The 23,947-nt window shown below is 45.2% G+C and overlaps 1 protein-coding gene across 1 annotated transcript in view; it reads left to right on the top strand.

Moving 5' to 3' along the window:
* The window catches only part of LOC146785774 (phospholipid scramblase family member 5-like), a 197,875-nt gene that overhangs the window by 102,249 nt on the left and 71,679 nt on the right, over window positions 1-23,947 (top strand). The window contains exons 3-5 of the mRNA XM_085633635.1: window positions 7,436-7,478; window positions 18,902-19,122; window positions 23,517-23,678. Coding sequence (XP_085489761.1) covers window positions 7,436-7,478; window positions 18,902-19,122; window positions 23,517-23,678 — 426 coding nt within the window. The remainder of the gene's footprint in view (window positions 1-7,435; window positions 7,479-18,901; window positions 19,123-23,516; window positions 23,679-23,947) is intronic.

The following is a 23,947-nucleotide window of genomic DNA, read 5'->3' as shown; positions in this document are numbered from 1 at the left end:
CCGGAGGTTCGGCAGCTAATCAGTCAACACGTGAAGTCCTCCGTAGCTCTAATGCAGGAGAATGACAAAGGTTTCATTTTTGAAAACTACTTACAATAAGCACAACAAGCAAGGCAGTACACACCACAAATTCGTGCCAGTTTCCAGCGGGGGCGCGGCCCCATTTCCAACATCAAATCAAAGCCACCGATCGGGAGGATGAGGGAGTGCAGAGGCACTAACATTCTAACAGAGGTGCATCAGAAAGACCCAAGTCGGAAGTGAGGCTAGGGGGAAAATTGCTCCTCTGGCGGTTCAATGGCAGGAGGCAGACATATGCCTCTCCTATATTGGTTCCAACTTCCCCATACCTTATGCCATTTCTTAGGCCTCCCCCGTGCACTATACACCGTTTTCTCCCGGAACATGCTCCAGTCCATGTTGTCCTTCCATGCATCCAGGGTGGGCGGGCTATGAGATCCCCACAGTCGTGCTATATCTCGCTTAGCCACCATATTGCCTAGGGTCGCCCATTGAGTCTGCGCTGCGTCATAATCTGTAGGACCCCACACATTCAAAAGACAGCGCCGCGCCTCTGGGTGCAGTACTATACCCGTGACCTCCTGCATCACAACGTGAATCCGCTTCCAAAAGTCCGCAATCACACCACACTCCCATATGATATGTAGAAAGGTGCCCACCATCCCGCAGCCCCTCTTGCATAACCCATCCTTGGAAAAACCCATATGAACCAGCCGGGGCCCAGTGACGTAGACTCTGTGCAGTATCTTAAGCTGGACCAGCCGTAGTCTGGCGGGGATCGCGATCTCCTTAGGAGAGGAGACGGCGTATTGCCAATCTTCATCGTCCAGATCAAGGCCGTCCCTAGTCCACTGATCCCGCACCCCCATGAGGAGGTCGGTCCGGACATTCACAAGCTTTTTGTAAATTAGGGAGATTGTGCTCTCCGGCATATGGCCGTCCAGGATCCGGTCCTCCAAGGGAGAGGACTCAGGCACCTTTTCCCCCTCAACGAGCACCGACCGCAGCGCATGGCGCACCTGCGCATACCGGAAATATTCCGTGCCCTCCAGCGCATATTCCGTCCGTAGTTCGTCAAACGACTTAATCCGCCCCTTGGCCAGCAGGTCACCCACCCTGGAGATGCCAATCAGATCCCATTTCTTGAATCCCTTGGAATGCCAAAGTTTCCCCAGCATATCTGAGTCATACAACGGAGTGGCGAGGGTGAGCCTATCTTTCCAGCCCAACGAGTTCGTGACTGTCTTCCACACATTCACCGCCACCCCGGTCGGCCCCGTGAGGGACCCAGCCGGGGGCCTCCAGTAAAGTGCTCTATAGTAGCCACCCCCACGCAGCAGCCACCGGTCCATAGCAAAGCCGGGGCTAAGCGCCGGGCCGTAGACTCCATGGTTGATCGCACTCAGCTGGGAGGCCCAATAGTATCTTCTGATGTCGGGAAGCGCGATACCCCCATCGTACCAAGGAAGAGTTAGTTTTGCTATCGCTATACGTGGACGGCCGTCCCACAGCAGCGAGCGCTGGAGACTCTCAACCTCCCGAAAGTAGCTGGCCGGAACCAGCTCCTGGGTGTTCTGCAGGACATAGAGAAAACGGGGAAGAGACATCATTTTGAATAGCACAGCACGGCCAAGGAGGGAAAGCGGCAGCCGCCGCCAGCCCGCTACATCTCGCCGCAAGCGCGCCAGTGGAGGGACCAGGTTCCTCTCATACCGTACCGTTGGGTCGGTAGAGATATAAATCCCAAGATACATGAAACCCTCCCGGGCGATCTGGATCGGGCAATTCCGCGGGGGAACCGGGACGTCTCCACACAAGGCATACAGATATGACTTCCCCCAGTTAATGGTTAGTCCCGAATTCCTCCCGAAGGAAGTCAAAATGTCGCAGACAACTATGAGGGACTTCCGGGGTGAAGCGAGATAAAGCAGGATATCATCGGCATAGAGGGAGATGCGATCCTCGTGGTCAGGTGACCAGCGAAGCCCCCTCACCTCCGGGTGCCATCGTATCCAGGCCGCCAGCGGCTCGAGAGCAAGAGCAAACAACAGCGGCGACAGAGGACAGCCCTGCCTGGTACCTCTCCCCAGCCCGAAAGGGCGGGACGCCCTACCGTTGACCGCGACTTTAGCGAGAGGCTCTTCATATAATAGTCTCACCCAGCCCACAAATCCGGGTCCAAAGCCGAATTTCGCAAGCGCAGCCCACAGGTATTCCCACTCTACCGTATCGAAAGCCATTGTTGCGTCGAGCGCTGCCACAATGGCCGGGTCCCGCATCGTCCCCACCCTTGCGATCACTCCGTGGATGCGCCTAAGGTTCAACGCGGTGTTGCGATGCGGGATGAATCCGGATTGGTCAGGGTGGATCAGATCACCGATCACCCTGACCAAACGGTTAGCGAGGATTTTAGCGAGGATCTTCGGCTCGGCATTAAGGAGCGAGATCGGCCTATATGAGCTGCACCTGTTCCTGGGCTTACCATCTTTATGTATGACCACGATTGTTGCCAGGCGCTGGTCGCGTGGGAGGCATCCCGTCTCCTGCGCCTCCACGAACATAGCTCGCAAATGCGGAGCGATCTTATCTGGCCGAAGTTTGTAGAACTCAATTGGCAGGCCATTCGGGCCCGAGGCCTTGCCCGAACGTAACGAACGGATAGCCCCCGCGATTTCGTCGACTGTGATATCGCCATCAAGATCGTCCCTGTCTATGTCGGAAAGGCAAGGCAAAGCAAGATCACGCAGGAGTTCACACGAATCCCCCACTGGCCTGTCCGACACGGAGGTATAGACCGTGTGGAAGTAATCCGCAAAGCACTGGACTATGCCATCCGGCTCCGCGACAACGACACCATCCTCCGTCACGAGGTCCGGCACAACACGATTGACCCGCTCCTTTTTATCCAGCCACGCGATTAATTTCCCGGCCTTGTCCCCGACGTCGTACAGACGGCCCCGCTGTTCCCTACTCAAGGCTTTGGCCGCGTCCGTCACAAGGTCCTTGTACTCCGACTGCTTAAGGGTCAAATTGTGCAGCGCCGCCGCCGTAACCTCCTCCTCCAATGACAGCTCCAATTCCGCGATCTCCGCCTCAATCTGGGCGACCTCCGCGTCTCGCCGACGCTTGGCCGCTACTATCAAGGAGAGGGCCTCTCCCCTAAGCACTGTTTTGAACGCTTCCCACAAAGACACAGCCGACGTGACCGAGCCGAGATTCTCCTGGAAGTAACGATCGACCGCCTTAAGCACCGCACTACGAGTCATAGGGTCCCTGAGATACCACGGGTTAATTGGGGCCACCCTACCCCCCATTCCTCTACCAACATCCATACAGATCCACACCGGCGAATGGTCAGAAATACCCCGTGCCATGTGCCTGGCCTCAGAGACAAAGGAGGCGTGTGCAGCTAGGGTAAGCACATAATCAATTCTGGAGAGACTGCCATGCGCCCCGGAATGGAAAGTGTATTGCCGCTGTGTGGGATGCAGTAATCTCCAACAATCAACCATTCCAAGGGTATCTACAAAGTCCGGAAGCCATTTCTGAGCCCCCCCCGAGCTCCTTGGCGGGTGTCTGTCAAGCAATCCGGAGCCTACCGCATTAAAGTCGCCACCCACCACCAACATTCCCTCTGGGAGATCCAACAAAGTCCTCTCTAAATCCGCAAGTGTGGAAGGTTGCAGTGCAGGAGGGACATAAACCGACACCAGGACCAGCGTCCTGCCCTCCCACCTCCCCGCTACAGCCGCAAAGCGTCCCCTATCGTCAACAGTAGTGGAGTCGACCTCGAAGGGCAGGGAGGACCTGACGAGTATTCCAGCCCCTCTAGACCCCGAGGAAAACCCGGAGTGTGCAACAAACTTGTAGCCTTTCCTGTTGAGTGCATAGCACATGTTACCAATCAAGTGCGTCTCTTGCAATAAGACAATATCAGGGGTACATCGCTTCAGGAATTGCAGGACAATCCCACGCTTAATACGATCCCCCAAGCCATTTACATTCCAACTGAGTATTTTTAAGCCCCTACCCCCCATCCCAACATGTAAGGAGACCACCCCCCCGCGTGGAACCGCACTAGAGTCACAGAAGCTTGCATCCTTACGCCTTGCATAACCAAAAACAACAACAACCCCAACAACAACCCCAATCCACCCCCCACCCTGCACCCCTGCGTAAGCTCTAAAATGCCCCCCAACTTGCAGTGTGCCTGTCGCCCCATACAAAGACTAATGTACAAAAAGAACCCCAGAGGAGGAAAAAGCTCCCATACTGCCCCCGCTACCCCCCGGACTGTCACCCTCCCGGGGGAACCGGAGATCTGGTACTTAAGTCCAGGCTCATTGTTCATCACCGCCACCGTCTGCTCCACCGGAGCGTTCCACGTTAGTCCGTCCTTGGGGCAATGTGTCCAGCCAATCTCCGACCATGTCCGGTGATTCAAAAAAGAAAGTCCGCTCTTCGAACACCACACGCAACCTGGCCGGGAAGAGCATGGCGTATTTCAGTCCCATCTCTCGTAGCCTTCTCTTGACCGCCAGGAAGCCTTGTCATTGCTTCTGTACCATCTGGGTAAAGTCCGGATAGAAACTTACAGTGGTGTTCTGGAATAGCGTCGGGCCGGACACCCGTGATGCTTGCAGAATGGCATCCCGGTCCCTGAAGTTAAAGATCCTGGCGACAATTGGCCTCGGAGGGGCCCCCACCCTGGGCCTCCCGCCAGGAGCTCTGTGGGCCCTTTCAACAGTAAAAAACGTACTAAGGCCTTTGGGCGCCAGATGGTTCACCACCAGGTCCTCCACAAACAGGTCCACTGACTGTTCCTCCGAATTTTCCGGGACCCCAATAATGCGCACGTTATTGCGCCTTGCGCGGCCCTCGAACTCTTCCAACCGTCGGGCAAAGTGATCATTTGCAGTCCGCAAGGTACGGACTTCCAGCTGAAGGCCGGAGACGTCGCCCAGGAGGCCTGCAGTCTTGAGGTCCAAGGACTGAACCCGCTCATTAGTTTTCCCCAGATCTGCCCGAATCAGATTGACGTCGATCGATATGGCATCCACTTTATGCGCCAGGGTCTCAAATTGTTGCCCGATAGAGGACTTCATCCCCTCGATGGCCCCCATGATATCTTGCAGGGTTGATTCCGCGGAGGGGGGCGACACGTCCTTCAAGGCCTCCAGTGTCTGTCCCGATCCGCCCGGCGACCCCTTCTGGTGGGCATAGCGGTCCATGTTGTTAGTCTGGGTGTAGCCTCCCCGCCTGGTACTTTTGGGCTTCTGTTTTTCGGCGTCCGATTTACTCGACATCGCAATCTGCCGCGGGGACAATCTCTTTGCCCATACAGAGTAGACAACCATGCAGTCAGTGACTGGCGCTACCCATGTCCAGGCCGGGCGCGGTGGAGACAGGAAAGCGAAAGCGAAAGTGAAAGTGAGGACACCTTCCTTCCGACGACTCGCCCCTCGCGTGGCCGCTGTTGTTCAATTAGTGCACGGGCACTGTGCCAACGCAAGTCCCGGGCACCTTCCGGGGAGTAGGCCACAAACTTCCAGGCAGTACAACTTCGGTCTCCGGTGGGCGATTTCGATCCGGACAACGGCTCTCGCCTCAGCAATGGCTCCCCTCCAATATTCCGGGCATCAAAAGCAGGATAATAGACAGGATATCTGCCGGAGGGAGCGAGGGTCTCGGGAGCTCTAGGCTCACGCGGCCATCTTGATCACGCGCTAAGCTCCTCCGTCGAATCAGCCCTTCTTGATGTATCTCAATATTTCGAGATCATGCTGGATTATGGTTGCAATGCTTTGTTTATTCTCCTTGATTTGTCTGCGGCATTCAACACTGTTTTGCGTGCTCAGCTCATTCAGCGCTTTGTTGACATTGGAAACGGGACCAGGCCTGGTCTTGGTCTCAATCTTTTCTTGCAAACAGGAAGCAGTTGGTTACAACTGGTCATTTCACTGCTGTAAAAAGATTATTAAAGCATGGGGTTTGCAGGGGTAATCAATGAGCCCAGCGTGGTTCAACATTTACATATCCACTTTGATATTTCTAAGTGAATCCTTTGGGATCATCCTCCTGTCTTATGCAGATGACCATCAACTGATTCTGTCTTTGGATAAGAATTCCTTTTGCTACGAACAAAATTTCTATACTTTCTTTGCCCAAGGTGTTAGATGGATGGAATGCAATCACCTGAAGAGTAACATGGAGAAAACTGAAATTATTTTGTTTGGGAAGAATAATGTTTTCTCAGTCTGTCGTTGGTGGCCTAATGATCTTGTGAGCCCCCAGCGACTGGAGCTCAGGAATTTAGGGGTAACATTTGATAATGATTTATCTATTCATCCTCAAATTCTACTTGTGTTTGAATTTTTTTTTCTCTCATCAAAGCATTTTAAAGGTTTTTTTAATTTGATACGTTAGCAGCTAGAAATAATGTTGGCCCATGCTCTCATTGTAATAATCTCTATCCTGGCACTTCAAAATATGTAATCAATATGTAACAAGTGGTAGAAAATACTGCTACAAGGTTGGTGCTCAATCTCCCTCGCAGGAGTTCTTTATCTGAGGGGCTGAGGACGCTCCATTGGCTACCGGTCCATAAGCTAATTTTATTTATTTCATTGGCTATCAACTGTTTTCAGAGCCCTTCATTAAACAGATCCGAAATACCTTTCAGACAGTTTATATCCCATAATATTGAGAGGACTTTAAGATTAACTAATAAAAAACTCTTTTGATTTCCCGTTTTCAGGTTGAAAACCAGAGTGAGATCATTTTCTGTTTTAGGATCTAGAGCCTAATATCACCTCCCCCTCTCCCAGGTGTTAGCTGAAACTGAGGCAGTTTTTAGAAAGCGTCTTAAAACTTGGCTATTCTCCTTGACAAATTAGTTGTTTGGCTGTTTTATTTCTTTAAGAGCGCTGTTTCTTCTCTTTCTTTTCTTAATTCCGACCTTTTTCAGCAGTGGTTGTCATTAGATGTCTTGTGTTTGTAACACAACTGGATGCTCCTTCGGAGTGGCAGCACGCTTTATAAATAACTTTTTTCATTTCAAACCATAGAAGTTAAAGACTCAAATTGGTAAAATTGGGGCCCAGTACATTTCAGTGCCTGGGTCTTCTGACCTTGATTTATCACAATAACTACATGGTTAATTAGGTAGTTTATGCATTTGGAAACACCCCTGTACTGTATATATGTATCATGGTCTATGAAGGACAATTCACCTATGACTGTTTTAGTATTATTATGTATTGTATTCTATGTTAAAGGCCCTTTCATAGATAAACTTGAGACTATATTTAGCTCAACAACTTGCCCTCCTATATTGTTAATGTTTGTTACAAAAAAGAATGCAAATATTAAAGTATTTTAAAAGTGTCACTTGATGTCTATTTTTTTCTTTCAGTTAGAACAGGTTATAATCCACCAGAAGGTAGAACTCCTGGGAGGTATGTATATATGCATTTCCTAGACATGTTTTTAGATTCAGTCATTAAATTGTCTAGTTTCTATTGATGCATTGTACAGAACATAAATGCCCTTAATTTAATACATAAGTGTTGTTTTTATCATCTATATAATCATATTTACTCTTGACCTTCACAGTTGAAAAAATAATTCAGAAAAAAGATGATACGCCAATAAGTCTGATGTTTCTGGCTGATCCACATTTTCCAACTGAGGGCCTGATTCACGGAAGTACTTATGTGTAGTAAAATTACGAGTAAGGATTCCCTGCACTCGTGGCGGAATCTCAACATCCGCTGCTGAACCTCCGCGTGGCAAACTCTCTGCAGTGGCCAACGCGGAGATTATGCCCCGAAGTAGAGAGTCCGCATTCATAACTGTACTTCACGTAAGTAACTTCGTGAATCGGGCCGAGACTTTGCCGGGAAAACTATAGGCCAAGATTTCCAAGGCAAAAATACAATTTCTGTTTACAAACTAGCAATGAATAATTTTAATTTGTGAAAGATTTCCTAAATGTGTCATACTTACACTTGCTACTTATGCAATGATATGATCTAATTATGTATCTGTTTGATTTATGCTAATTGTGTGATTTTATGTATTGTTGTGTGATATTGTTCTTCTATGGATATGTCTTTATCTGAATAAAGCAATTGATTGATTGATTGGTTTATGCTTTCATATGTGATTTGTGTTTGTTGCTCATGATTTACTAATGATCTTTCATATCATTATAGTCATCCTCATTAATAACAAAGTTGAGGCAAAGTTTTATTGGATACCAAATATTATTTTGACATTGGTGACAGTGCTCAAATGATCTCCATGTTTCGAATGGAACGTTGGCATTCTATGTCCTGGTAGGGAAACAAGGAATCTGGCTATAATTGTTTGCCTACAGCAGCTACTACCAGCGTCCCAAAGTTCTCACCTACAATGACCGCCCTTCCTGTCCGCTGCCATGGTGAAGGACCTGTGGCATTTGGCACAGGAGAAGCTAAGGCAGTGGGTGTGATAGAGAAAAGCAAGGATGAGTTAGCATCCTCTTCTACAGCTCATGCTGTTAATTTTAATCAATGGGGAGAGTAAGCCACCTTCCTTTGCCTTGCTCTAACTCCACTTTCACCTCATTCCCATTGCATGAAACTGTACTGCTGCATGCTATACGTCCGTAGAGGGGGTATAGCACAATATGACAGGGAAAGCAAGCAAGGGGGTGTGACCTTAACACAGATGAGAAATGGATCATCTCCCTTCACATATGGCTCCTGTTTTCCCTGACTCTCAGCCACTGAAAGGACTGCAACATTGGCATGTGTATCTCTTAAAGTCACCAATATTCCGAGAAAGTAGAAGCTCCAGATGGCAGGTGCGGTGTTGACGTGAGCCATGGCATGCTTTGCACGCTCTCATCCTTCTTCCTAGAAGCATTTCAGTTTTACCATTCTTTTCCATCATAGAACAGAATCTTCAAAAAGCATTTTATCCTAAAATAATTTTAATTGGCTAGGGCTCTTTGGATCAAGCCAATTATAGGATCTGATTTACCAAAAGGCCTTGTGTCCTTAGCTTGTGCCAGTATGCGCTCTCATTGATTTTATGGAGTGCGATTGTGCCATATACAGGTCTCAAACCAGAACTTCAGCCAAAATAAGGTGTTGTGTTGTTTCAATTAGATGATAAAATCTAGCGCAAAGAGAGAAAATTGGCCTCCTACAGTGTAGCAGGAAAACGTCTTAGCAGCAGTACTAAGACAAGTGCTGCAATTCAAGCAGAAAATAATAAATTCTTATCCAGGTGAAAACATTCAAGAAAAATAAGACTCAAATGTAAGTAAAGCAATACATGACAAACTACAGGAACATAGGGTTGTATTAAAAATATCAAGCCCTCCAATAAAACAGGATTGTGGGCAGTGATAATGTGGGTTGGGATACAGACATGAAAAACATATTTAAATTAGATTTATTGTTAGTTATCTACTCATAAGAAAGAAAAATGATCCCTGAGACCTATGCCTCAAGGTTAAAATAGCTAAAAGAGTACTTTTGTCAGGAAAAAGTGTTGAATCTATCTTGCTGGAGGACCATGAAGAATGTAAATAATGACAACTAAACTCAGACAAAAAACTCCCTCTGTGTTGGGGTCATTAGATATTTGTTATTAAAAAACAAACTTCCACTTAGGTGGCTTGCCATATAAACTGACAATGGCCATTCACATGCTTTTTGTACTTTTCAGGGTAACCACAGTAATGGTGGTTCATCAGAAGTTAAGAAAGAATACTGCTGGGCTTCCTGTGGTCTCTAAATTTGGCAGGCAGCGGTCTGTAAGGGTAGTGGGCATAATGCTTTCATCCGCCTTTACTGAAAGAATACTGCCTGACAAACTCTAAATTAGTCTCCCAAGTCTTTTAAAGAAGGGATTATAAAGGGTCAGTAGGATGCAGTCTATATTGATGGCATAATAAATATGATAGATCCATCTACTTATTGATAAATTACTTTAGAAACTGTTCTAAGTTGGTATGTAGGCAGTGGTAAATATAGATTTTAGTCTTATAGGGACCTAGAAATTGGTGAAAGTCCTAAACCACTGAAGGCATGAATTAGGATTCCACCTGTAAGAGAAATCAACAACAAATAGATAAAGCTAACCACCAAGGGAGAGAAAGAAGACAGGATTTCTAACACTAATGGGTCAGTTGACACAAACTGAGAACAAATGACCCTGGGTTTCTCAACACTTCAAGCTCAGAACATAGGAGCAGGATAATATTAGAGAGAAGGAAAGAGGAGGCTCTTCTCACAGAAATGGTAATCTACACCAGCACTCAGGCAGCACAAAAAGTGATAGATGTAATGCTTGAAATAGTCTTAGTCACTGGTAAATTACTTTGTGTCACATGTCATTCTATCTATTTTGAGCTTGTCTCTGCTTTCACAAACATATGCCATCCATATGCAAATCAATATTGGTCCCATCCCAAAGAGTCTGTAAAAATAGAACTGCAAAGATCAGATCCGGATGGAAATATTTGCAACCCTGGGCTAGTTTTTGACTTACTGGGCATCATCAGTGAAGAACAGCATGAGTCTTCTGGCACAGAGAGCTATTGAACTATCCATGTACATATGTCGCCTACTTAGGGTTGCTCATGTTAGACAACACAAAAAGTGATAGATGGAATGCTTGATTTAATTACAATCACCAGAAATTACCATGGGCCACATTCCAGCACATTGGTGTTTACCTATCTGCCATAACACTCAGGGGAAGCCAGCTCTAATCAATATTGGCCCTGCTTCACAAGGGATGGCCCAGACTGCACTGCCAGGTTGGGCCCCCTTTAAACTGCAATACAAACCAAGTCAGAACAGTTTCAACTATTTTGGGTCACATCAGTAAGATGAAGCTTAAATCCTATTGCATAGCAATCTTGCTATCTACATCTCAACCTCCCCCTCCTACACAAGGAAACTCTCAACAGCTCAAAATGTAACATACTGAATTATCTGAATTAATTTCAGCCACTAGTATTTACTCTGGTGCACATATCAGTACATCATTTTTTAGTTCACATGTACCATTAGAGATAGAAACCACCCATGTAAAACGTAGTCTTGCCTCAATAGAGGATCCCAGTGAAACTGTCAGGGTAGGTGTGTGAACACCAGCAACTGAAGACTGGTGAGTTACAGTTTTGGTCCTGTGGAATTGGAACCCATGTATCTGCATACCCCCCAACCTAGGAGGACACACTGGGTAATAAAAGTGATAAACGGAATGCTTGAAATAATGTCAGCCATTTTCCAGTCCAACATTTTTACACAATATTTTCTAAAAATGGACTGGAACTAGCCTACTACATATTAGTCTTGACTCCACTACACAATGGTAGCCCAGACCAAAGTGCCAGGTCAGGGCATCCTTGTACCAGAAGACAAGCATTGCGAGATTGGATATTGCCTTATTGGACCACATTGGAAAGGTACAGCATGAGTCTTTATGTTTAATGTATTTGGTTAAGTCTAATGCGCAATAGGGTTTCTTGACACTGAAAGGAGGATGATTCAGGTAAATAATTGGTGAAACAGATACGTTTTTAAGGTCTTTCTAAATTGTATAAGTGAAGGTATGCTGCAAAGGTTAAAAAGTAAGCTGTTCCAAGTTCTTGCTGCGGCCACAGAAAAAAGCACTGTCTAAAAGCATGCATTACCTAATTTGGGGACAACATTGGGCCTTGAGTCCCCCACGAATAAGTAGCGCGCTTCACAAATCCCTGATTGATCTCAGATTTGTCTGAGGCATAAACTAATGAAATCGTTGTGCCATGAAAACAGGTGGGTGAGAATAAATTGCCTTATGTACTATAGTCTTGGCCTTCAAGTTGACTCTTGCATGACCCGAGAGCTAGTGATTAGTTTTCATTGCTATGGTGGTAGAGTACATGTTTTCGGGCTGCATATCATGCGGACACCATTATTGTAGCATCATTTGTGGTCTGGCTAGGTGTTTCTTGTGTGCCACTAAAAAGATGGAGTCACAGTAATCTAATCTGGATTAAATAGTAGCCGTGACTACAGGAATTCTTAGTTCAGATTCCAAGAAAGGAAATATCTGCCAAAACATTTTTAGCTGATAGTAAGAAGACTTGGAAGCTGTAGCTACTTGAATACTGAGGCTGAGATCCATATCAATATAGACACCTAAGTTATGAACAGAAGAGGCTGTGGGTGGGAGGAAACCTATACGAAATAGACAACAATGTTCCTGTATTTATACTTTATGAGAGGTAGAAAGAAGATTAGTTTGATCAGGGTTCAATTTTAAATAGTTTTCGGACATCCATCAACACATGAATGAAAGGCTCTGTCTGCCAGTAACAAGGTATCATATTGATCCTTGGCTTGATTGGGAGATAGTACAAACATAAATTACGGGTCATCAGCATACATGAAGGACATAGGGACATATTTACAAGCTGGCGATAAAAAATTATCGCTGCTTTTGTGGCCGTTTTCGGCCGAAAAGCGGCAATAATTTTATCGCCTAATTAGCAAGGCCACGCTAACGCGTGAAACCTTGCTTTAGCGTGGGGATTCCTAACGTCCAGCTTTGCATCTCTAATGAGATGCAAAGTGGGCATTCCTGACCTAACATGACAGGAGAAATGTCGCTAAGTGACATTTCTCCTATCATCAAGCCCCACGCTATTAAGCATAACGTCAGGAAAAGTAGCGATAACCCCTGTTATCGCTACTTTCCTTACGCCTGCTTCAGGACTGACTTAGCCATGATATCCTATGGAAGGTGGATATCATGGCTAAGTTTGTGAGTCCCTATCAGCAAGCTAACGCCACACTACGTGAGATAATCTCACGTTAGGCAGTTAGCGTGAGGATTTTTATCGCTGAGGAGATAAGCGTTGCTAATAGCACGCTATCTCAGCGATAAAAATCCACGTTACCCGGCGATAATTATCCTCACGCTAAGAGCGCTGAGCGATAATTATCGCCGGTTGTTGCTGATATGCCCCTTAGTTCTCAGGTGACGCAACAGATGCTCCAAGAGCCACATATAGATATGAAATAGTAGAGGTGAAAGAATGGAGCCCTGTGGGAGGCGATAAAAGGTAAGGAGTCGTTACCTTGTGTTGCCTGTTTCAAAGAAAATATTTCAACCAGGACTACATCAGACTTTTATCAGAATCTCGCAATATACTGTGTCAAATCGATCTACAGGTCCAGGAGCACTAAGGTTTCTGCAACACTGGGCTCCATAATCATTCAAAGGTTATTCAAGACTGACACAATCACCAACTCAGTGCTGTGACCTTGTTGAAACTAAGCTTGTCGACTATCAAATCATTTTTTTCCAAAGGCTTTACTAAGAGATAGGTCTGACATTGTTTACAATTGTGGGATCTAATGAGGATATGTGCAGTAGTGGTTGCATAAAGGCTTTCTTCTAGCAAGATGTAATATCACCAGCTGAAAAACAATATTTCAAATCAGATAAAATGTGCCAATTTCTGGAAGTATTTACCTGGACAGATGTGTAAGAGGAGCCTGTGGAACGGCTCTGCTGAATCAGAATAGCAAGATCCTGCTCGGTGGGGAACATCTTCCAACATAGGCATGGTCTGAGCTTAACAGGCAAAAAATCTTAGTGACTGTATAATCTTACCAAGGCAGGATGGACGACTGACAATGTCAGCTTCAATTTCTATTCTAATTTTCTTAATTTTGGTAATTACAAAATGGAGAGTTGTTCCCAAACAAGAGCTGAGGATAGCATTGCTGGCGTACCATTAGCGGTCTCCTGAAGTGTTCCGATGATTCTATATAACTCTCTAGTGAGATTTGTGGAAGTTCTCAAATAAATCAAATGATTAGAAAAGTTTGTACTTTCTTTCCTCGAGCTAGTAAATGGTTTTGTATTGAGGATTATAAACTCCTTCCCTATGATCTGCCAGCTCTAAGGAGGAGTTTACTTTTTTACAGTTCTTCAGTTAACCCAGAATAAATGTGTTTGTGATCAGATTATTAATCACCTTTACAGGGAGCAACTCATCAGAGTTTTATTGAGGCATTTAAGATGTCAGGTAGACCATCTGTGATGATGATTCTGCCTCGTCTGGAAGAGTGACACGTTTTTAAAGAATTACCTAGCCAGCTGTAAGTGGGCAAAAGGCCTTCCATGAACGGCCTTTAATGATTGTAGATGTAAATTCTCTTTCTGCTGCCAAATAACCCTGGCAGCAAAATGGAATAGCTATATGACAAGTGAACTTTGAAACCACATCTGAGCATCCCCTTTGAGAAAATCACTTGGTTCAAAAAGTGATGGCTTGAATGCTTGGCATATTCTTAGCCATTGATATTTTTTCACCCCATTTCTCTCTCTCACCCTCACACACACACACACACACACACACTCACAAACACACATGCACAGGCAAACATGCGTCAGCCAACACTTTCACATACATACTGCAAACCCTAAATTCAAGGTCCTGATGCACTATGTTTCTAATTGCAGCTTCTTTGGCAAGCATCGCAAATAAATGATTGCATAGTTAAATGTAATGTCAGTAGCTTCCATTGAGGTAAGGGCTCTCAGCTGCTGGACGCCCTGCTGTTTTGCCCAACGTTGCAGACTGCTGATATGCAATCAATCAACTAGAAAGAAACCCTTCATCTTCTGACTTGCCAAGATCATGATCGTTGCTTTGAAATATACAATCAATAATACACACATGCATTAGAACAAAATCGACACATGAGGCACAGTTTCGAGTGTTTCATTTACTACTGCTTTGTAAAATCTTAGGGCTTGATCGCGAGTTTGGTGCAGCAGCACCGGCGTAATGACGCCTACGCTGCACCAAACCCTGTCAAGGACTGCTGGCCGTATTATGAGTAGAACTCGTGTAACACGAGTTCAACTCATAATACAGTCCCGCAATGGGAATGCCAAAATAGTTCCAGCACAGCATGGATGGTGGCGTCCATGACGTGCTGGAAATTTGTGGGGATACAGACAGGTGGGAATATTTTATGCCCCCCTGAATGTGTCTCCATTGCCTTTTGATGGCGGGTGAAGGACGAACTCGTAATATGCTGAGCGGGACTACGCCGGGCATTGTGGCACAGCTGCACCACTTCCAGTGAACGACTGTTCCCTGGCGCAGCCGGCAATCCGCCGCCAATACGACTTTGAAGGTGAAAATCAGCAAAATGGTCACCCCTGTGCCACTGTGAGACTGGCAATCGCAAGGATGCCAGACTCGTAATCAGGCCCTTAGTTTGAATGACAGCTTTAGATTTCACATCTGTTTACCATCTGACTTCTCTATTAATATCCACCTCTTCGTGAATGCATTCAATATTAGTACTGTGGAGTGTTTCTGTTGTTTATAAGTACCATTCATAAATCTGTTACTGCCTGTCTGGAAAATGTTCAAGTGTTGTCTGAGTAGAAAACAAATAAGTGAATTCACCTAATTTCCAATAACATTGTATGTTTAAGCCAAGTCTGTTTCTGTTCAATTGTCCCATCATCCCTCTCATGCTATCTTGCCTAGTTCCATCACAACACCCAGAGCACCCATAGTCCCTTAATGATGCTATGTCCTTATTTCATCATTGTATGTCCCTAGTGTCCCCGTATACTCAGGGTATTATCTCCCTACATAACTGTTCACCAGCCTCTCACCAAGGTCTCTCATGCATTCTGGCATTCCAATACTGTCACAAGCCCATGCTTTCATGTACCACATACAGCATCACCAGAACATGCCATAAGGCATGTACTATCCCATTCTATACCAGTCCAAATTCATGTATCATCAGTTCCCTAAATTGGCCGGCCCCCCTGACACTATTTCTCTGTCCTCCCCTGCACCTCAGCTACTTAGGAGAATATTTTTTGAGGGTTTGCGTCGTTCTTGCATCACATAATATGGTACATGCATGACGCCAACCTCTCAGTCATATTCAGGGAGCCATGCAAAGCCACTTTGCCTGGCTTTGAATGGTCACAAACATGGAGTAATGCAATGCAGCGCAGATCACTGCGTTTCCTCACTCTGTGCAATTGAGGCATTCTTTGGGCGCTGCAGTGGGTGCTCCCACACAACTCTCATGGTTTTTGATGCATTCCCAGATTTACAAAGCATTGCACACCTGGAAATGCGTCAAACTCTTACGCCTCCTCAGGTGAGGTGTAACAAGGGGAAATATTTCTTTCTCCTTGTTGTTTTCTGTTTCCATGTGTGCTGCATTCTGAGACACACATTTGAAAGAGGAAAGCGCCTCTAGGGATTGTTTTGTGCAGGAAGGTGACCCTTCTTGTAGAAAAACAATCAATCAATCAACAATTTGTTGATTTCAGGAACTAGCCTATAAAACATGCAAAACATTAGATTAAAAAGTTATTATACATTAACTATTTCTTCTTAAAAATGTCCAACAATAAAATATACATTTCAGTGAAAGGCCAATTTTAAAAGTAGTAGCGTTACAACTACAGTTGAGGCTTAGATTTTTTAGATCAGATATTCCCAAGCAGCTTTGAATAAGATAAAAGTGCTGAGTGAAAACAAAACGTCCGGTACCATGCTAATGTAAACATATTGACGTTACAGTAAAGCAACAATAAAAAGAAATATTTTATGGGGACAGTACATAAGATTTTCAGAACATGGCACCCGACTTTTTCCTGAGTAACCACTCTGCATAAAAATATCAGCTGATGCCAAAAACTATAAGTGAACTAGTATCAGACTGTAGAATTCGATAATCCTCCTTGAGTTGTCTCACACCAATAGAAATGCAGAGTGGCTTAGTCCAGGTCCGCCTTGGTCTATCATATGCGGGGCAAAATAATAGCACGTGTTCGACATCCTCAATCGGGTGATTGCAAAATACACATGCGGCCAATGGAACAATAGATTTTCCAGCTGTTTGTGAATTTTCTAGCCAGCAGTGGTCCAATCCTAAATGTAGTAAACAGCGTGCGGGCCTGGGGTGGTTGGATCGCATTCATATACAATTCCTTTGAAGGTGCAGTTTTAAAGATAGAAATTCTCCCACCAGACCACCCCGGCTTTAGCAGTACAATGGAATGCAATGGTTTCAGTATTACAAAAGTCAGTTTTGACAATGCCGTTATTTCTAGTGTTAATTGAGGGAGAGTTCCTCCAATAGGCACTAAAGCCTTAATTGTTAAGAAGGGGTTTAACATATTCAAACCAAGGTGGAAGGTGTGTTTTACCCAAATTCAGAACTTCCTCAGCTGCCAACCTATAGTGTTGTAACTCAGGGATGGACCGCAGCCTAACCCAATATAAAAGGGGTTTCAGCGATGCCACGCCATCAGCCAAAGAATAGTGGTGTCATTGGGGTGCACTGCGGTAAACTAAACTAAAATCTCAAAAAGCTGTTTTATTTGAAGATCAAACCTTTGATGTTAACAATCTCCCAAATGTCTGGTCCATATAGTGCTGCAGCCTGAGCTTTTTCCCTCTAAACCTCAATGGCATGGGAGACAGATTTAGGGGTGGTTTTCTTAAACCTCTTTGTGATTGCTGAAGTGCTATGTAGCAATGTTAGTTCACTTTTGTGAATGTGGGATTTCCAGTGTCTGGTTTTGTCAATTCTAACCCTGAGGTCCACAAAGGCCATGTATAAGTGATCCTTGGAGAGTCTCAGATATTTCGATATCATAAGGTCAAAAGTAAACATTAGGCCTGTTGTGCTCACCATAGAGTGGAAAGTGCCTGTAAAGGGGACAGGATGGAGTCCTCATCAATCCAGTCTAGTAGTCCAACCAGAACTTGGTGACAGAATGCCTTTTGGGAGTTAATAATAAGACTGATCGACCAATAGTTGTTATGTACTGTTTTTTCTCCCTTTTTGTATAGTGGGGAAATTTCGACACTGCACTAAGAATCAGAGATTTCCATCTTGTCAATATCCCACATGTAAGTGCCCCATCTGGTGGGTTCAGAACAAATCAGATCACCTGGGTCTTTGTCAGGACCAAGTGCCTTCCTGGGTTGCCCTGCCTGAATGGCTCTGAGCGTTCCTTCAATAAAACAATCTTGCCTGTAACACAGGAACTCTTTCACCATGGTGCAAGGGTGCATGCGTTAGTGCTAGACTGCCAAAACGGTGCCAGTGCAGGGGGAAAGGACCGGAATGCACTGTATGCAATAATTACAATGCATGCCTGCCCTTTCCCTAAGTTGCAGAACAGTGCAGCAAGGTAACTTGCTGTGACGCCCTGTTCCATAATTCCAGTAAATGTGTCCCTTGATCTTTAAAGAGGTTTCCTCTCCTGTGCATATATCATGACTCTTCATGCTGCCTACAAATTCTATGATGATCCAAATCTTGCCTAGCATATCTGATCCTGGCCTCTTCTACCCAATCATGCCCCAACTACTTCAACACATGCATTAGTCCCTACCTGACCCTGCCCCATTCTGCTTATCCCACAATCTGCTGGCAGCTAGCATACGTCTGAAATCCCTCCATACCCCATGCAGCAATTTGAGTTACATTCTAGCGACACAAGATATTGACTTAACATTGCCCTATGTATTGTTTACCTGTATCACAGATTTTAGGCATGTTTTACATTGTATGTAGAGTACAGTTTGCTGACCATGAAAACTGACTTACAATTGATCTACAAAAAGTATGTTAAAAACAGTAAGCAGTATGTTTGTGACTGATATCTTAAAATTATGAGATAAAGGTAATATTTGCAGGAGAATGCATGTGAGGTAAAATAAATACTAGCCGCTTATCAGAAACTCTTTTTTTATGCTAAGCATAGATGGATGAAGTGAAAATAACTTTGTTCTTGTCTCACTCAATTTTTTTATTAGTATTACTTGGAACTGAAACCAGCAACAAATATGAGATCAAGAACAACCTGGGGCAGAGAGTTTACTTTGCCATTGAGGAGAATGCCTTCTTTGATCGAACTTTCTGTGGACCCATACGATCATTTACTATGAGAATTGCTGATAACAAAGGCCAGGAGGTCATCCATGTCATTCGCCCCTTAAGATGTAACAGTTGCTGGTGCCCTTGTTATCTACAAGAGGTCAGTAAATATGGTATACAGATTACATATATCTTCTCTGTTCCCCTAGGGGGAATCTATCTTACATTCTGAGAGCATTGACATACTTAGGGTAGTAATGGCCCTTAGCAAAAGACTCCTCATTTTCTATGGTGTCCATGTGCAATTTAGAGTTGTAATCCTGACATATGTGTGACATTTCATGAGAAGATATTTTATTTATTTCTGAAAGTGAAGTAGAACAAAAGTGTAAGAGCAGGGCATAGAGTTCACTTTTTTCATAATAAATACAGTTCAGTACTAGGGGTCGGTGGTAAACCTTGCTCTGCCAGTGGAGTTTGCATCGTTTTGACACTCTGTGCACTGCTTGGAGTATGGAGTTTAGCAAAAACTCTGCTAAGTCCAGGGCGTGACACACGTTTCACTGGCACCACCCCTTATCTAATAAATGATGACCCAGTGCAGCGAACACCCCTGAGCTGTCTGCATTGAAAAATGTGGCTGCTGTGAGAAGTTGGCCTGATATATGCTGTCCACTAGTTATAGTGGGCACCTTGTATCAGTCCAAACAACCCCTTATTGGTTATAGGTTAAAGACAACCTTTATTGAAAGCTATCCTAGTGGTAGCTATGGAGAGCAGCCTTTAGGCTAAGTCTTGAAGGAATGTAAAGCAGCTTGTTTTACCAGTCTATAATCTCTTGAGTCACTAAATGAAAGATATCCACACCAGGTATATATATAAAATATATGTATTTATTACTAAACACACCCTCCTAGTCTCTTTATGAGACTAGGAGTCAAAACACATAAGTTATACTTCAATAATCACAGTAAAATAGCACAAATACATGTCAGGCCCTAGGGGCGAGCCAAACCATATACTAAAATAGTGGTATAAGAACCACGACTTAACTACACACAAGGCCTAGAGCCTGTAGAATCGCTGGGACCCCAAGGAACCATCCAAGGTAGTGACACAGGGGACCTGCAGGAGCCATGTGCAGTGTGGGAACACAGCCGCGAGCTCCCATTAGCTTCAATGGGGAAAGTCGCGGTTCGATTTTTAAAGATTAGGGACACTTAGAAATGATTCAGGACCAAACCCTTTTGGACTTAGGAAGTTCTAGGGCTAGCACCCACGGGAGCATAGGTATCTTTTGGTGTCTGGTTGCGTCGTCGATTTCAATGGGAGCTGGCGAAGAAGTGCTGCTGCCGTGAAGATGCGAAGTGTCCGAAGAGATCCAAGCCTGGATCGAAGATGAGAAGAACCTGAAAGCAGAGAGGACAGAGTCTGGGTCACTTGCCAGTGACCAGGAAGGCGATGAGCAGATGCCCACCGATGTCGGGTGATTTGGGGTGAAAGAGGTAAAGCTTGACTCTTCAGCCACGAGGACCAGGAGGCGTCAAGGACAACCAGGAGCTGGATTCGAGCTGTCCCACAAAGGATGTTGAGTACTGCAGCATTGGTGCCCACATTGGACACAACAAGCCTTGGCAACAGAAACTCACGTAGAAACAAGAAAGATGCTTCGGTGCAGAACAGCAAGGTCTGTGGGACTCACCACTTGGATGGGAGTCAGGGCACATCTGGAGTAACCAGGAAAGCCCAAGGAAATGCAAAGTTACCCCCTCAGGGACCCACCAGTCAATGGGCCAGGGATCGCGAAGGGACCTCAAGACGAAACACAGAATGGCAGCCCTTGGGTCACTCGGAATGACCAGGCTGACAATCTTCGGTGGATTCAGTGCTCGAGGTGGGGGTTATAAGTCAGCCCAAGCACGACTTCAAGAGACGTCAAGAAGTCAATGCACTTGCAGAAATGCATGGTGACCAGGAGTTCCGGTTCCACGCTACTCACGAGGGCTGCAGGTCTCAGCTTTGCTGGGGACTCGGGTCGGCTTCTGAGATGTCTGGAAATCCTCTTCCTGGGCTGCAAATACTTTGGAGTCCGGCGGGAGCTTCGATGATGCAGACTGGCAAATTGCTTTGTTGGTGCCTGCCAAGCAGGGGAGTCACTCCTTGACCCCAAGGGAGATTTTTTCAGTCCTCTGGTCTTGAGCAGAGCGTTGAAGGTCCAGGATTCAGCGTCAGAGTTTTGTCCAGAGTAATCTAAAGTCCTAAGGACAGGGGTCCCATACTTATACTAAGGTAGGAGGTTGGACATACTCTGGGAACCCACCTATGGGAGGGTTTGGAAAGAGGGGTGGCTACACCCATTTCCGTTGTCCAGTTTCACACCAGAGCAGGGGCTGGAAGCCCCTGAACCGGTTTGAGCTGGACTATGCACAGGGACACCAAATGTGGCCCCAGTGCAGGACTTCAAAGCACTCAGAGAGTGCTCCCACCCAGCCCCAATACACATAAGCCTGTCTGGGAGGTGGGTTCCCCTCCCTGTGACAGAAAACCTATTGTCCAGGCCTCCCCTGCTGGAGTTTCAGTCAGCAGCAGGAGGCCAGACCCGTGTCTGTGGCTGCAGCATCCATTTTGTGATGCCAGGGCTCCATTAAGTTTCTACCGGGTATACCAGTGCTGTCATGTCTCTCCCTCTAGAAGGGTGGGATCATACTCCGACACCAGTTACTGGTGTGGGGGTATGATTCCAAGGTGTTTGATGCCAAACACGACATGTTTCCGTGCAGCCAGTCCAAAGTTAGCATTTACCCTTTGGTTATAATGCACTTAAGAGTATATGGTCAGGCCGCACTACAAACAGCATCAGAGAAGGGTCTCCGAACGCTGCAGAGGGGCTCTGCTCATGCAGGGGCACCCTCTCACATAAGAACCAAGCACTGTGCCTTCAGGAGTGATAAGGCCTGCCATAGGAGTGACTTATAGGTTTATATGTATGTATATAGGGTGAGATATAGTGAACCTATATCTCAGTAAGGGGTGAATGCACCACGTTACCCAGGCTGCAGTAGCAGACCTGTGGTGTCATTTTGGGTGGCTTTCCAGGGGTGGCATAATACATGCGTCAGCCCCTGGTAAGCCTCTGGGGAACCTATGCCCTGGATACATAGTATACCATATACTAGGGGCTTATAAGGGCACCTCAGTTCCAATCTGCACTGTACCTAAAGTACATGGAATCATTTTAGAGAGGGAGCAGCTAGACTGGGGCCCTGATTAGCAGGGTCCCAGCCAGATTAAAGTAAAAAAATAGTGAAACACTAGCAAAAAGTGGTGGTAAACATGTGAAGCAGATCCTACTCTCCTACAGCTGCAACCGCCCGCTCCACTACAGAGACAGGTTCATCACAGCTGTGTGCTTGTTTGATAGCTTTAAAATCTTTAAAACTATCAAACAAGCACAGAACAATGGTGAACTAATCTCTGGGATGCCACGGGATAAAGGTTCTACTGTTGTAATCAAAAGATGGGGGGAGATAGAGGTTGAGGTTAGGTTCACCCTCCTAACTGAATGAAGTTTCTCAAAATCTGGAATACCAGAATAAAAACTGAACAGTGGGGAAGAACAGGGTCTTCACTAAACATGAAGGAAAATCCTCTTTCCAGAAGGAAAAGTTATTTTCTAGAGTCCCCACACACACCAGGGTTTCCCCTAGGTGGCATGCTTCATCATTGGGCTCCTCTCAATCTCCTGCAGTTTGAGGCGTTCTGCGACTTACGGAACTTGGCAGGAGCCCTAAGTTGTGGAAAATGTATAGAGCAGTGAAAGTGGAGTGGAAAAACAAAAAGTTAAACATACCTAATTAGTGGGCTAATATTTTATTCCAGCCCCTAGTCGGTATGACTAAAATCAGGGGTTAATAATAGGGAAAGTCTAACAACAATGAGTATAGAGTCCCTAGTATTGGGTCGACACGTTTCGAGGTGTCCCCTCAAAGCTTTTAAATCTGATTATTTCGCATTAAATATGTTTGTCCTTTGCCTCTCAAAGACCAGTCACTGAGCATGGCTCTGAAGATTGCTAAAAGTTTGGAAGAGGGCTAACAGGAGCACAGCTCATTTCCAGTGGTGCTCCTGCCCTGCCAAACTCATAATACCCCAGCTGTTTGAGTTGGGGTAAGCTCTGGGTTTTTATCAGCTGATGCCACCAGTATACACACTTGACCCATCTGACACTGGGTCACCAGATCTCAATGATGTTTGCCCCTCCCTTTAAACATGTGAATGTCAATCATTTTCCTTACCCAGGACCACCATGCAGAGTGTGAAAATGCAAATCTCCCCATCCATGATAAGGGAGGAACTTGCCTCCAAACCAGGATCTTTTTTGTTTTCTTCAAACACCAAAGAGAGCACCCACCTGACAACTGATTAGGTGCAGTGCGTTCAGTGAAGCCAATGTCTATTGCTATGTGTAATGATTTCATTAGAGTATTTAATGTTCTTGGCAATTGATTTCAATTTTCTATGGACTGAATTATATTATTCTGCTTTTTCTGATAGCTAGAAGTGCAAGCCCCTCCTGGTTCAACTGTTGGCTTCATTATTCAAAATTGGAACCCCTATCAGCCAAAATTCACAATTCAAAATGAAAGAAAGGAAGATGTCTTAAGAATTATTGGCCCCTGTGTAACATGCGGCTGTTTAGGCGATGTCGACTTTGAGGTATGTTTGTACACAAGAAGATTCATTCATTCATTTCCAATTAAAAATATTAATTGTATTCTAGCCCATGCATTGAACCACAAGCTTTATTTTTTATAATTACATTTATTATAGTCCACACAGTAAACCACATGCTTTTTTTAATAATTAATTTTATTATAGTCCATAAAATTAACAATGTTTTCTTTTTTACAATTTTCGTTGAGTGATATTTATTATCAAACATTTAAAAATTCTCTCAAATAGTTCCATCTACATTAAAATGACAA

Source organism: Triturus cristatus, chromosome 11 (assembly GCF_964204655.1).
Source record: "Triturus cristatus chromosome 11, aTriCri1.1, whole genome shotgun sequence".
Classification (NCBI taxonomy): Eukaryota; Metazoa; Chordata; class Amphibia; order Caudata; family Salamandridae; genus Triturus; species Triturus cristatus.
Note: the sequence above shows the minus strand (reverse complement) of the source record. Positions and strands in the feature narration are given on the sequence as shown.